Source organism: Hypanus sabinus, chromosome 12 (assembly GCF_030144855.1).
Source record: "Hypanus sabinus isolate sHypSab1 chromosome 12, sHypSab1.hap1, whole genome shotgun sequence".
NCBI classification, from domain to species: Eukaryota; Metazoa; Chordata; class Chondrichthyes; order Myliobatiformes; family Dasyatidae; genus Hypanus; species Hypanus sabinus.
In genome coordinates, this window is record NC_082717.1 from 84,366,446 (window position 1) to 84,382,405 (window position 15,960).

The 15,960-nt window shown below is 44.2% G+C and overlaps 1 protein-coding gene across 13 annotated transcripts in view; it reads left to right on the forward strand.

The window, feature by feature from the left end:
• Positions 1–15,960, forward strand: part of syne1b (spectrin repeat containing, nuclear envelope 1b) — a 543,459-nt gene that overhangs the window by 527,007 nt on the left and 492 nt on the right. For 11 of the 13 annotated variants that reach the window (XM_059986320.1, XM_059986330.1, XM_059986317.1 and 8 more), the window contains 4 exons: positions 1,126–1,254; positions 3,440–3,652; positions 5,212–5,304; positions 7,357–7,415. In XM_059986320.1, coding sequence (XP_059842303.1) covers positions 1,126–1,254; positions 3,440–3,652; positions 5,212–5,304; positions 7,357–7,415 — 494 coding nt within the window. The remainder of the gene's footprint in view (positions 1–1,125; positions 1,255–3,439; positions 3,653–5,211; positions 5,305–7,356; positions 7,416–15,960) is intronic. The other 2 variants (XM_059986327.1, XM_059986328.1) reach the window with 2 other exon arrangements.

Sequence of the window (15,960 nt, forward strand, 5' to 3'; positions counted from 1 at the left end):
TTCTGGATGTGGATCAGGTCTGTGCTCCTCAGGTTAGATTGTTTAACTCATCACAGACAATCTGGCGAATGGGTGGTTTTAGATTGCTAACTGTGCAAATTGTATGAACCTTTTTTAAAAGCAACTGTTTTAAATGCTTTGCACTCATTGAAGTACTTCCAGACTGTTGTAATGTAGGGAACTGTTTCTGCATTGTAAGGTCATTCAAGCACCAGGGAAATTTCATCACTGAGAGCTGATGCAAGTTTGTGTGTTTATTGAGATAATGCAGAATAGGCCTTTCTGGCCCTTTGAGCCACACCACCCAGCAACCCCCAGATTTATTCCTTGCCTAATCACAGGACCCATTAACCTCAAAACGTTCTTTGGACTGTAGGAGGAAACAAGGGAAGTGGGGGAAACCCCCGCGGTCACAGTGAGAATGTACAACCTCCTTGCAGACGGCAGCAACGTGCAATGCATGGAGACGTAAAAACGTCACTATGCGTACTTAATACGTCCCACGTTTTCCACAACCACAACCTGTCTTGAAGAAGGTGGGTGTAAGGGATGTTTCTCCCTATATCTACTCAGTCACTGTGAAGGTGGCAGCTCAGGCCAATGAGATGAACCGGTCACTTCAGACAACTAACGTAGTATAATTGATGGAAGTTCTGCCTCATTATTACAGATAAAATTTTTGTAAATCTTCCTTGCGTCTTCTCCAGTGGCCCTTAGTGTATTATAGTGAAGGCACATTATTTCAAATCAAGCTTAATCCAGTTAACATTCCACTTTTCTCTTCTGCCAGTGTGCAAATTATTTCATAATGACTGACTACAAAGCTGTTTTCTGTCAGCTTATTAACCTGCCCTGATCCCTGGAACAATTGCTTCGCTCTTTAAGTAGAGCCTTGGAATCCACAATACCACTCAGGGCCCAATGAGAACTTCTGTTGAGCATCTCGTATGAAAGATGTTGGCATCAGCTGCTGGTCAGGATGAAATTGTGGGTCTCAGCCCTCGTGCCGCTCAGCTCAGTGCTGCCACAGTTGACGAGTTGATGGCGGGTAACTCCCTGGTGCTTGGAACTGCCAGGTCTACCACTAGGTATCTGACTTCAGGTTTTACACGTTTACACCTGCAGGACTTCCATGAAATGAGCCACGGCCTGCTGCTCTGGCTGGAGAATATAGACAGAAGGCGGAACGAGATTCTCCCCATTGACCCTAATGAGGATGAGGACACCCTGCAGGACCATCACAAGACCCTCATGGTGAGGACCCAGACTGGATTTTGTTCTGTCCTTAGTAGCCAGTTCAACTCTTCTCACTGAGTTACTGAGATTAGGTAATGAAACTGGTAGGAGGGACAGGGAATAGCGTCTGAACAAATACACCAAGTTCAGCTTGCACTTAGAATTTCAGAAAACTTTCTCCAAGTCCACACTGAATTCTGTAGTTTGCGTGCCCAAGGGGGCCTGCACAAAAAAATTGTTGGTTCGCAGCATGCAGTGAAGCCCTTTGATTCTGTAAACCCCATCCATAATGCAAAGATACTTACTGATCACCTTTACAACCAAACAAAGCAGTAAATGATTTTTTATTTACAACCCAAGAGCAGTATGACATTTGCACAGGAAGCATCGCACACCGGCTTGGTGCCAGCTGGACAGCTGAGGGAACATGTTGTAAAATCATCACAAACCTGGTGTACACATCAGTAAATGGTTACTATTTTAAAGTAATATTTTTATTGTACTTTTTAAATATTAATAATTTTTGAACAGGTTTTCTAAAATGCTTCCTTTTCTTCAATCTGTCTCTTATTCTTTTATTAATAATTAGCAATGAATACACATTAATAAGAGAATGAATCCCTTTAAGGGCTAATAAAGTTCAAAGCAAACTTATTAAAGTACATATGTCACCATATATGACCCCTGACATTTTCTTGCAGGCGTACTCAATAAATCCAATAACCAGAATAGATTCATTCAATGACCGTACCGACAGACAGACAGACATACTTTATTGATCCCGAGGGAAATTGGGTTTCGTTACAGCGGCACCAACCAAGAATAGTGTAGAAATACAGCAATATAAACCATAAATAATTAAATAATAGTAAGTTAATCATGCCAAGTGGAACTTAATCCAGGACCAGTCTATTGGCTCAGGGTGTCTGACACTCCTAGGGAGGAGTTGTAAAGTTTGATGGCCACAGATAGGAATGACTTCCTATGACGCTCAGTGTTACATCTCGGTGGAATGAGTCTCTGGCTGAACGTACTCCTGTGCCTAACCGGTACATTATGGAGTGGATGGGAGATATTGTCCAAGATGGCATGCAACTTGGACAGCATCCTCTTTTCAGACACCACCATCAGAGAGTCCAGTTCTACCCCCACAACATCACTGGCCTTACAAATGAGTTTGTTGATACTGTTGGTGTCTGCTACCCTCAGCCTGCTGCCCCGGCACACAACAGCAAACATGATAGCACTGGCCACCACAGCCTCGTAGAATATCCTCAGCATCATCCAGCAGATGTTAAAAGACCTCAGTCTCCTCAGGAAGTAGTGACGGCTCTGACCCTTCTTGTAGACAGCCTCAGTGTTCTTTGACCAGTCCAGTTTATTGTCCCTTTGTATCCCCAGGTATTTGTAATCCTCCACCATGTCCACAATGACCCCTTGGTTGGAAACGGGTCACCGGTGCCTTAGCCCTCCTCAGGTCCACCACCAGCTCCTTAGTCTTTTTCACATTAAGCTGCAGATGATTCTGCTCGCACCATGTGACAAGGTTTCCCACTGTTGCCCTGTACTCAGCCTCATCTCCCTTGCTGATGCATCCAACTATGGCAAAGTCATCCAAAACTTCTGAAGATGGCAAAACCCTGTGCAGTAGTCGAAGTCCGAGGTGTAGATGGGTGGAACAGGGTGGAAACCAGTGTATAAAAGACAGTAAACTGTGCAAATACAAACAAAAAGGGGGGGGAAAAAAGGAAATAATAAATAAATAAGTAATAAATGTCAAGAACATGAGATGAAGAGTCCTTGAAAGTGAAGTCCGTAGGCTGTAGGAACAGTTTGGTGGTAGGGCAAGTTATCCCCTCTGATTCAGGAGCTGGATGGTTGAGGGGTAATAACCATTCCTGAACTTGTAGGTGTGAGTACCTTCTTCCTGATGACAGCAGTGAGAAGAGAGCATGTCCTGGCTAGTGGGGGTCCCTGATGATGGATGCTGCTCTGCTGCTGTGTGTAGCTGTGCTCATTGGTGGGGAGGGCTGGACTGGGCTGTACCTACTAGGTTTTGTCAGATCTTCCATCTGATTCCAGACACTTGTTAATGGTAAATTGACTGGCAATGAGGGCAAAAGCTGCTGTCATTGTGCAGACCACATGAGGTAGGTGGGTCTTTCATCCTACTTAAAAGCTGTTCCCTTGGGCTTTGATTTAGCAAATCAGACGGGAGCTGCTGGAGTCCCAGCTGAAAGTGGCGTCCCTCCAGGACATGTCCAGCCAGTTGCTGGTTAATGCCGAAGGCAGCGACTGTCTCGAAGCAAAGGAGAAGGTTCACGTCATCGGCAACCGCCTCAAACTGCTCCTAAAAGAGGTCACCCAAGACCTGAAGGAACTGGAGAGACTCTTGGAGATCTGTGGAAGCCAAGTGGTAGGTCATTAGATTCAGTTCACAAATGTATTAAATCTACAGTCCTAGTTCATTTCCATCTTCCTGAAAATGTCCAGCTGGGTTGACTGCTTTGAGTTATAGTAATATTTGCTATGTTGCTAAGTGACACGTTTCTGAAAATGTCCCCACTTTGTTAGTGGACATGGACTAATATCTTATTCCAGACACCGCCACTGTGAAGATAATGGGGTGTATTGTCCTCATTCACATTGAAGTTGAGTCTATTCACATACGTTGTGTTAATCTTCATTCACAGGAGCATGTGCATGCTAGATATCATTTTGTGTTGTGTTGGTCTGGATCTAGTCTTGTCACAGTCGTGCTTTGTGCCAGCCGGGATCCATTGGCGCTGTCATAATACTCGTGTGCTTCGGTCAGTGTATATTCATGCTATTATTGTGAGGTGATGCATTAACCGTATCAAATAATTGTGTGGCCTTGGTGTTCACTCATGTTAAAATTGTATGGCTTGCCAGATTCGACACACATCAGCATCTGTGTGCTGCTGTTGTCCGTTTGCATTAAAAGTGTGAGATGTTAAATAGCTTCAGTCGCATTAAAATTGTGTAGCCCTGTTCGTTGGGGTTAGAATTGTCTGTGCTGTAAGTTCATGCATGTTGTAATTTGAATGTGTTAGGTTTCATTCATGGTCTCGGTCTTTGTTAATTCTGTATCTGTTTATACTATAATTGTTTGTGTAATATTAGCAAGTGTTGATGTCCACTGTAACTGTCTGTACATCAGGATCGGTTGTGTGTTGTGGTGTGAGTCGGACTCTGCAGCTCCACGGCCAGTGCATTCTGTATCCCAATTACGACCTTACCAGCTTGAAGTTACTCTCACTGCAGTCAGCTCGAGTTGCTGCACGTGGTCTCTTCACGTACTTGGAGTAATCCACCGCAGGCTCGTTGGAAGCCCTGGGGCACCTCACATCATAGTGTCCCCTACACTATGCCTTTGTGTTCCTCCCCACAGCACTGGAACCCCTCCACCCCGCCTCCAGGGCCTGAGGATATTGGCCTAGAAACACACCCACTTGATTAAAATTTTAAAAGAACTTTGAGGTAGAGTTTCATCGAATCAGAGCCAGGTTTCCCCTCCTTGTCAGCAAGCCGGTGGGGGGTGGCGGGATGCACGTGTGCTCAAAACCTTTGTATTTATGGCGGAAATACCAAACCCATAGAATGTGCTGCTCTGGTAGGGAGTTGTACTTTACTGAGGAAATTGTAGTAAGCCTTGACCACAGGGGTAAATAGCTCGGCGAGCAGTTAAATGAACTTCCTGCACAGACTAAGTTTTAATAAATTGGGACAAGTAATTGCAAATGCTAATTGACATGTACAAGACTCAGCGGCTCGGTTTACTGGTGTACGTGCGCTGGGGTCTTCAGTGTCCGTCTTTGCCTGTAGCTCACTCGTTCCCTACAGCCCAGTGAGAACACAGGTACTTGTGAGTCTTACCCTCTGCAGTTGTTTCTCTGCTGTTGTTGTTGGCGCTCTTGCGGTGAGCCGGCTTAAGGAACTCCTTCTTCCTTTCAGGACCTGGTGTCGTGGTCTTCAGCGGATGATTTGGACACCTCCGGCTCCGTCAGCCCAGTGTCCGGTGCAGCCTTCCCCGTTCGATCCAGACCGGTAATTCACCTCCAACACTCTCTATAGCCAACATGGTAGGGGGCAGGAACAAGCACCTAACAGCTGGTGCCATGCTATCATACAAAGAGCACCACCTCTCCCCCAGAACAGGAAGTACAGCCCAGCACCCTCTCCCCCCCCCCCCCCACCCCTTCATGCACTTCCTTGCTTATTCCTCCCTCCCCTCTCTCCCCTGCATGGAATCGAGAAAAACTGTAAATTTTTACTTTAGTTAAACGTTCTTGTTTTTGACCGTTTGTACTTTTAAATTGATTTTTTTTTCTCTCTCTCTGAGTTCTGGGCGGTTTGTTTATCGTTTGCTCCAAAATTTCTGTCTGTTTATCAACCCTGGTTCTTTGAATTGATTTTTCTTCATTCACCAGTGGTAGCTTTTGTGAAGGAAAACTGGCTCTTTGTTACAGTTCAGCTCTGCAACACAGTATGCCACCAATCACACATCTCCCTCATAACATCGCAACAAATATTTAACCATCATTTGAAACCACGTGCACAATGGTACATTCAGTGGCCAGTTTATTAGGCACACTTGCACACCTCGTTAAGCCAATCACGTGGCAGCAACTCAAAGCCTAAATACATGGGGACGTGGCCAAGAGGTTCAGACCAGACATTAGAATGGGGATAAAAGTGACTGCGACCATGGAATGATTGTTGGTGCCAGATGGGGAGGTTTGAGTATCTCAGAACTGCTGATCTCCTGGGATTTTCACGCACAACAGTCACGAGAGTTTACCGAGCATGATGTTTGGTTGATGAGGGAGGTCAGAGGAGAATGGCCAGACTGGTTCAAGCTGATAGGAAGGCAAAAGTAACTGAAGTAACCAAGTGTTACAGCGGTGGTGTGTGGAAGAGCATCTCTGAATGCACAACGTTGAACCTTGAAGTGGATGGGCTACAGCAGCAGAAGATCACAAACATACACCCAGTGGCTGATACATTAGGTACGGGAGATACCTAATAAAGTGGCCACTGGGTGTACTATAAGTCAATTAATATTACAATGCAACATCAAATCAGCAAGTTTAACAAAGTTACCAATGATAACTGGGTATTGTGCGTCAGTGAATAGTCTATTGATCGACCATACAGGTTCCATTGCTGATGGGTTCTGTTTATTAATCTCAGTTAGAATGGAAGGACAAGTGGCAGAGGTGTAACCAGCACCCTTGACCTTTGGTTCTCTTACCATCGTAAGGAGCCACATGCTTTCATATCACACCATTCAATGCCATAAAATGTGCCTTCACCCTAGGCTCAAACAAACACAGGCACTCCCCGAGTTCTGAATGAGCTGACCTACGAAATCTGGCTTCACACAAATTCTCCCATTCATTTTAAAACATTTTATTACTGATGTTATCATAAGGAAATGTTTTTCAGGTATCCATTAATGAATGGATAAAGTATATCTTCCTTTATCTTCTGTTTGCTCCAGCCAGTGATGTTTTATAGGATCAGAAAGGAAAGTTCCTTCCTAATATTAAGTTGCAGTGGACAAGAGGAGATTAAGAATTTAAAGTTGTGAATGAATGGGATGAGTTTGAATAAAGGCAACTCCTTAAGGTGGTCGAGGTCCTGGTATAGGGCTGTCTAAGGTTAAGTGGTAGAACTTTGGGACTGAGTGGAACTTGTCAGCTTTGCTCCCATCTGCGATAGTCTGCTCCAGATACGGATGGTTGAGTGGAAGGCGGAATGAGGAAACAGGATTGGAGGTTGAAGACCAGAACAGTCCTGGTGACCGGAGTGGCTTTGGGATTTCATTGTGGGTTCAGGAAGTGGGAACCCAGCTCAATTTGAACTGAACAAGCCCAGAATACAACATGCGCACAGATAAATCCTGCCAATAACCAATAGGCACACAAACAACACAGTAAAGTCCGCTGGAAGGGCCAGTTTCCTTGTTGTCATGAATATTGATCGCCTCATCTGATTTTTTGCTGCACTTTTTTTGTGTTCTGTCATCAATAGCTTTGTCTTAATTTGCCTGGACTGAACATTCTCTTTCTTTACCCCTCCGTTCATTCCAAACAGCCACGGGGCAAATGTAGCCTCTCCCAGCCCGGAGCTTCTGTCAGCAGCCCACACATCAGGTACCTTCTTCTCCTGGTTTCTACAGTTTACCTCTGGAGTTCAGAGAGGATGATGGAAACTTCATGAAAGCATCCAGATGCTGACCACTGGAAGGAAGGCTGTAGCGTGTGCAGAACCTGATGTTAAGCAGTATAAAACTCCTTCAGGTTCTGGCTCGAAGTTGTGTTATTCTTTTACAGCTCTCATAATCAAACAGCACGTATAGCCATCATGTGTATTTACCCTACACTGGCTTAGAATTGTACATTTAACACATTTTCAAAGTATAAAAATGAATCATGCAGTTTATATTGCCCTAGAGTATTGGACAGTGTAATGCCCCAATTCCAAATGTAAAGTGTGCTTGGAGTTCCCATTCCATCCAGACAAGTTGAGAGAATGGCTGTTCACATGGAACATTCTGCTACAGGTCCGCCTGTCTTTGAAAAGCTTCCATCATCATCTTTGATTCTAGACTTTAAATAAATCAAGTTAATGGGTTTTGCAGTAACACCGTATTTAATACTCTTCAGACACTTCCTTCAGTTGCTGGAATGCTTTCATGGCTGATTAACAGGAAGCCACTGCTTTATCTTCTCTCTTTGCTTCTCTCCATTCCGCCTGCAGTGCTGTTAATCCTAACCTGGCCACAAGAGGGCAGAATTGCAGCTTCATTTTGCTTCCAACATCTTGCTCATCTCTGAATGTCTCATTGCCCTGTGTGTCCAAACCTTATGTTTATTCCTCCACGTTACAACCCTCCACACCCCGCCCAACCCTGACCCTCACCACAACCACCCCCCACCCCTGATAAAACTGCCTTCTAACACAAAACACAAAGAAATCTTAAATGTACCTGAGCCTAAACAGTACTTGGAAGTTATCTGCACAGCACCAGTGCAGCCAAGGAGCTTTGCAATTCACTAACCTTCGTACCAGTCTACATGCTTCTGATAGCAGGTGCTCAGTGCATTCTTTAACACCAGCAGCTGGCTTTAGAAACTTAACAGCATTTGAAACTTGCTGAGCGACTTTCATTCTAAAGCTAATTCTACCTATGGCAATACAGTAAGGTCAGTGTGCTACTGCCTAGTTTATTGTTATGTTTCTTGTCTGTGTACAATATTTAATTTGTTACATTGACAAGCAGTGATATAAATCAGTTTTCACTGAATAGAGGAATAAATCAGGCGCACTAGGCCTGACAGCTTGTGGTCAGAATACTTGTGTATTTTAACTATTTGATCTTGAACATTATGGGCTATCAGCATTTGTTCTCTGATCAGAGTGCTTTGTGTTTGATCTCACAATACATGAACCAACCACAATGGCATGTAGTCTGCAGTGAGCATTGTTCCTGATTTTCAGTAACGTAAGCTTCTCTAGAGAAGGAATGGTATGTCCAAGCATTGGAAAAGAGACAGGTACAGTGTTGGGTGGGAGGGGACAAATTCCTCTCACCAGCTGAGGCAGTTTAGGTGTCTTTTCATTGGGCCAGATCTCCAGCCAGCAGCCCCATGTCTGGAATGTGGTATAGTCTGCTGTAAACTTCAGCAGGGAAAGGGAAGAGTAGAGGATTCCCTGTGGATTAAACTGAACTAAGGAGCTGACATGTGACTACGTCAGTCAACAGATTGAGTCAATTTTTTTCAAAAGATGCTTCCAGCATTTTTATTGGACCTTCTAATGCTTGGTATAATTGGGTTTCATGTCTATTGACTAACCAATCAAACCGTGCTTGTTTTAAATATCCAGTTGGATTTTTGGTTTTGATAGCTCAAGCAATCAAATTTAGCCCCTGATGTTTAAATATCAAGCAAATCGAAATGTTGGTTTAAAAAAAACAATCTCCTGGCCCTGTAAAAGATGGTGATAGATTCCAATGTATTTGGGATTTGAAATCAGGTGCCCAAAATGGTGGTGTGGTCATGTGAAATATGATTTCTCCCAACTGTGTAGAATTTGTAACAATAATGGTTGGTTTTGCTTTGGGTTGAAGGATTATCTTAACAGATAGTTTGAAGGAAAGACTAGAAAAGAGAGCAGATGAGTGCAAATAATGGTCAGAAAAGACATTTAAAAATGACAGGAAGAGTGCCTGAGAGGGGGATGGACATATGACCAGCAGCAGGAGGGAAGACAATAGAAAGCAAAATAGGGGCTGGTTGGCAACTCAATGCTCGGGTGAGGAGAGGAGACTGAAGAGATACTATGAAGTAACTGAGAAATAGGAGGAATTTAAAGACTCTGGACTTTAAGGTTCATCTATTTGGGTACCAGATCTTCAGCCACAGTTCTGTCCATTGGTGAGACTATTCAGAAGATGTATCAGTAGCAGATTCAGAATCAGGTTTACTACCATTGTAAAAGCTTTTTATTTTGCAGCAGCAGTACAGTGCAAGGGGGTATGCAGGAGAAAAATGAGTCCCCTTGGGGTCCAAAGGGGCAATATATGTGTTGAGCCCACCAGTGTGGGTGAGGTTCGAAATGAGGAGAAGATCTGCGGATGCTGGAAAGCCAAGCGACACACACAAAATGCTGGAAGAACTCCACAGTCCAGGCAATAGTTGGCGTTTCAGGTTAAGACTCTTCATCAGGACTCATGAATGACAAGTCCTGATAAAAGGTCTTGGCCCGAAATGCTGACTGTTTACTTTTTCCCATAGGCACTGCTTGGATTGCTGAGTTTCTCCGGTATTTTGTATGAGGCTCTAAATGAATACGTTTCTCCTGTATTCTGCAAGAAGGATGTGGAAGATTGCAAGTTCAGAAACAATATGTCAGTTGTCTGGAGCAGGTCATCATTACGAAGGGTGAGGTGTAGATAGCAGGGAATTCACAAAGGCTGATAAATCCTCAGGGATGAATGCAATTGATCTGGGAATGGTATCATAAACAAAGAAGGGGGTGGCTGTGGTCCTAATGGAGATTTCTGTATCTTCGCTAGTACTAGAAGACTGGAAGTTAGCTAATACTGTATCTTTATTTGAGGAAAGACAGCAGGGATAACTACAGAGTGGAGAGTCCTGCATCAGTGGTAGGAAATTATTAGAGAAGATCTTAAAAGATAGGATTTATGTAGACTTGGAAAGTCAGAGAATGATTAGGGATAGTCAGCATGACTTACAGGGGTGAAATCCTGACACTCTAATTTGATTGAACTTTTTGAGGCGATAACTAAGAAGATAGATGAAGGCAGGATGGTAGACATGGTACATATGGACTTTAGTAGGGTATTCAACAAGGTCCTGCATGGGTGATTGGTCCAGAAGGTTAAGGCATGTGAAATCCAGGGCAAGTTGGCTAACTGAATCCAGAATTTGCTTGGTGACAGGAGACAATGGATGATAGTGGAAGATTGCTTTTTTGATTGGAAGCCTGTGACCAATGGTATAACTGCAAGGATCAGTGCCAGGACTCCTGTTGTTTGTGATAAATATTAATGATTTGATGTGAATCTAGGAGCAAGTTTGCAGAAAATTGGTGGTTAGCCAAGGCTACAGCAAAATGAAAATCAAGTGGAAAGTTGGTAGATCATTGGCAGATGCAATTTAATCCTGACAGTAGGTTAATCCTTAGAGTAGGTTAAAATGATGGCACAACATTGTGGGCTGAAGGGCCTGTACTGTGCTGCAGTTCTATGTAAGTTCAAGGTGATGCATTTGGGAAGTCAAGTTACTGGTAGGGCATCCACAACAAATAGCCCTGGTGATTCAAGTGCTCATCAAGATGCTTATGAACGTCGTGAGAGACTCGGCCTCCACCACTCAGCGTGAATAGTGGCTCAGATTTTTGGAGCAGCACTTAAGAGTTTAGAGGGGTTTGGAGGACTATGATGCAGGTAGATGGGATCTAGCAGAATGTCAGGTTGGCACAGATTAGATGGGCCACAGGATCTTTTTCTGTGCTGTAGGATTCCAACTTGACCCCATGACCTTATGGCTTAAAGGTGAGTGTCCAACACAATCTGTGAAGATATTTCCACAAGCTTCAGACTCTGATGGCAAGAAAGCATCCTGCACCAAAATTTGAGCCAAGCCAGCTCTCCACTATCTTGTCAAATATCACAGTAATCTTGTGCCGCTGGAGAAGTCGTCGCATTAAATATTGCATGTCTGCTTTCGGTATCGGGGTTAGGTGTCGGGGACGGAGTCACTGGCTTTGTGAGAAGGTGACGCTGAATTTATTCTCATCATTCAGTCACCCCCTTTCATTTGGCTCTCAGTTAAAACGCGTCATTAATCTGGGCTTCACTTCAAGATGACACAGGTCAAACCCCATTATGTCGGAGATGTTCTCTGCTCTCAGTGACATTATCATTTGGTTAACTTGTTTAATAAAGCAGCCTCTTAGTGAGAAATGAGGTAGTGCTTGTTCCTGTTCTGTTTGTTGCATTTCATTAACTCCCAGTATTGGCGTTCTCAGAGGTGTGAGGTAGTGTACAGTAGGACTTCAGTAAAGGAAGACTGTCCCACAACTTTCAGTGCTGAAGTAGGCCTTAGGAATGACTGGGAGGGAAGGCACATCTGTAAACCAAATCCTGGGGCACTGATGCAGTCTCAGTCAGCCTCAGGTCTGTCTACTGCCCTTTTGAAGATGACTCATTACAGATGCAGCACAGTGTTAAGCAAGCAGAAGAGATTCTACAGCTGCTGAAAATCTTGAGCAACACGTGGAGGGAAATAAGCAGCCAACGCTTTGGCCCAAGACCCTTCATCATGTTGAGTCCTTTTAGAGTGTAAAATCAAAACAGACACGGGTAATTTATCAGTGCTGGGCCAATGGAACTGAGATCAGATTAGTGGCAGAAAAGGTTTCTGTGTGGAAGCCTGAGGCCAACCGGTTCAACTCCCTGAATCTGTTCTGCAGATGCAATATGGAATGGCACAATGTATCAACAGCTGACTGCTCCTGTACTGGGCAAACTCTCACCTCCTCCTCCCTAGTTCCTTGTGCCCTGAGCTGATTTACAGCACCTCTTGTCAAGTCCTCACCGAGGCTTCAGTCTCGGCCTTTTTGGGTCCTTCCAGTGCTCATTAGTGACTGGCACTGACCTGGTGTTGGCCAAGCGGGGGGGAGGGGTTTAAAACTAAAGGTGCAGCTAGGCATGAGGAGTCCACCTATTTCTGGTGTGATGTCCGCTATTTATGCAATGATTTTAGCATCACAAAAGGTGAGCCGGAACACTGGGGAAAATGCTCTTCTTCAAATGGGCCACATTCCTCCTTGCATCCTGACCCACATTTAACATAATGCAAAGTGCGTTGTCTTTCTATGGTCTTACTGCTCTCCCTTGGGATCTTGTTGCATTGACCGCCTTGCAGCTGCTGGACCCCACGCAAGTGATCACCTGCTGGGGACGTGCTGTCTCTGGTGTGAGGTCTTGAACGACACTTTCTGAATACAGTTCAGTCTACCTTAATAATGAGAAGGATGATGAGGAAATGGTGAGATTGTCAGATCTTCTGAAACTTAAAAAGAACAGATATGCAGCTGTTGCCAGAGAATCTTATCGAAGAACCATTGGACCTTGTACCAAAGGCAACCTCTCTTACTCTCTCCATCGCCAAATAGGAATCCCAAGGGGTGCACAAATCTTATTCTTCCCGATTTTTTAAAAAATTTGATTTGGTAATCGGATATTGCTTTCTAATGGATGATGGGCCAAAGGGCTCCATGTCTTGTGGTCTATACCAGGCTGGAGCAGCAAGTGATAGTCCTGTTGGAATAGTCACTTACTGTTTTTGCACAGCCCAGTCGCTTTCACTTTTCCCCCAAATGATACTTGGCCTGAAGTAATAGGGAACAGTCAGGGGCCACATTATTATTTCACTGGCTGAGGTAGCCATCCAGTTTGAAATGGTTAACTTTGAAGGGACGCTGTGAATGAAAGGTGTTTACCCAGCTTGAACTATTTAATCAATATCATGTACCAATGCTGTCAAAGATCCCAAGCTACTAATCATGAAATTATGTACTGTGTTCTGGACCGCATCCCGTGGAAGGCTCATTCTGCATCAGTACACCTGGTACATGCAAAGGTTCTATCAGCTTTTGATATTTATCATTATCCAAAATGTTCCTAAGGTATTTTCTATTGTCTGTAGTGTTCCATAGCCAAAGTAAATATTGTGTAGAGGTGGAGGCCAATATTAGTGTGTTGTTTTGGTGGCTCATGGTCCGGGGGTTGTAAAGGTCAGTGTGGGGGCTGGTGATCTTGTGATTGTGGTACTTATTCACGATCTAAGGACTTGTGAATTCATCTTCCGCCTTTTACAGTTTTAATGAATCAGATAATTGCCTCGGGGGGGGGGGGGGGTGTGACCCTGAAAAGCCATAAGACCATAAGACAAAGGAGCAGAAGTCGGCCATTCGGCCCGTCGAATCTGCTCTGCCATTTCATCATGAGCTGATCCAATCTCCCCTTTAGTCCCACTCCCCCGCCTTCTCACCATAACTGACTACTCAGATATGTATCAATCTCTGCCTTAAATACACCCAATGACTTGGCCTCCACTGCCACCCGTGGCAACAAATTCCATAGATTCACCACCCTCTGCCTAAATTTTTTTTTTGTATCTCTTCTGAATGGGCGCCCTGCAATCCTCAAGTCATGCCCTCTCATACTAGACTCCCCCACCATGGGAAACAACTTTGTCACATCCACTCTGTCCATGCCTTTCAACATTCGAAATGTTTCTATGAGGTCCCCCCTCATTCTTCTAAACTCCAAGGAGTATAGTCCAAGAGCGGTCAAACGGTCCTCATATAATAACCCTCTCATTCCCGGAATCGTTCTAGTGAATCTTCTCTGAACTCTCTCCAATGTCAGCACATCCTTTCTTAAATAAGGAGCCCAAAACTGCACTCAGTATTCCAAGTGAGGTCTTACCAGTGCCTTATAGAGCCTCAACATCACATCCCTGCTCCTCTACTCTATTCCTCTAGAAATGAATGCCAACATTGCATTCACCTTCTTCACCACCGACACAATCTGGAGGTTAACCTTAAGGGTATCCTGCACAAGGACTCCCAAGTCCTGTTGCATCTCAGAACTTAGAATTCTCTCCCCATTCAAATAATAGTCTGCCCGTTTATTTCTTCTACCAAAAGCCAACTGGTTCATAATGACCTGCCCTTCAGGGAAGGGCCATGGGGATAGACAGAATATGACCTTCCCATGACCCAAGTAGTAATTCAGAAGGGCAAAGAGCCCTAAAGTCCAAGTTCCTGTTGCTGGACACAGCAAGTGTGGGAGTTTCAGGTCACAGCCCGTAGCTTAATGTTATGTGCATGTTTGAACCTGGGTTTCTGTTGGTAGCTCACACTGTGCAATTAACAGAGAAACAAGCAAGAGATTTCGCTCTTGTGCATGTCGCATGTGAGGTACTTTGGATTAAGTTTACAAGTGCATTGGTTGAGGGAAGGACTTGATCTGTTTCACCCAATTGGACTGGCCTGAAGAATTTGTTTTCACTTTGGATTTGACTGAATGATTTAAGTTGTGTTTCAGCCTGAAGCATTTGACAGTTTCTTAAACAAGGGAAAGGCAGCTTACATCGGATCCAAACTGTTAAGTCACACAGCTTCAGTCTTTTAGTCGGGGCTGTAGGAGCTATGCACTGCCATTAGTTGGCAAGCAGGGAGCTTGTTCTGAATTAGCCAATACTTACAGCAGATTACTCCATTTCTGCTGCCATCACGTAATTACTCCTAGTAGCTGTAGTTTGTGTTGCTGTGAGAGTTGCACATGAAATTATTGGGCTGATTGATGGCTGGGACATTTACCACCCTGGCCTTCAGTCACACAGCAGCCTGCCCTCCTAAGGGAGCTAAAGAGAGGAGGCAGGTGATCTGGGGCTGATAAAAGGAAGCAATCCTCTGGGGAAAATTCAACTTCAGCTTTCCCTGACTTTGGAAATAAACTTCAGAAGAACATCTGGACTTGGGTAAGTGCTTTCCTTAAAGACGGTTGTCTTCTGTAAGATACAAACTCAGTCAATAACCACTCTAGCACCCCTTGTGTAAACCACTTTGAAGATCCCCACTCCAGCAGCTGTTTACAGTTGTAAAGAAGAAATCTTACTGGAAATTTCCGGGAGCATTACAGAGAGAGCAGTGGGTTAGGTTATCAATTCTGGTTGGGACTGGGGATATTCTTGGACCGTTTACCATTTGACCCCCTTGTATTGCAAATTTTGTATTTGCCACCACCTAGTGTAAAACAAAGAGCATTTTATCTACATCACCTACTTCTGTTAGCGCAGGGGCCTTTCTCATCCATTTCCTATGAGAAGTAGTGTTCAAAGAAAATGAGAAAGCTCGTAAGTGCATTTAATCACCTTGATCTTTCTGTATCCAATGGTTCCTGAAGCACTACGAATATTACAGGGAGCTGACACAATGAAGTCTTTTATAGCATTTGGTGGATCTGGCAATGTAGAAAGCAATGCTTTTTAGGGACCCCCACCAGCAATATGGAGCCACAGTAGTTTTCAAGTTTACATACAACCCCACATTGCCGCATGGAATGGCCACTGAGGCTGACAGTGGAGGTGTAGGTTG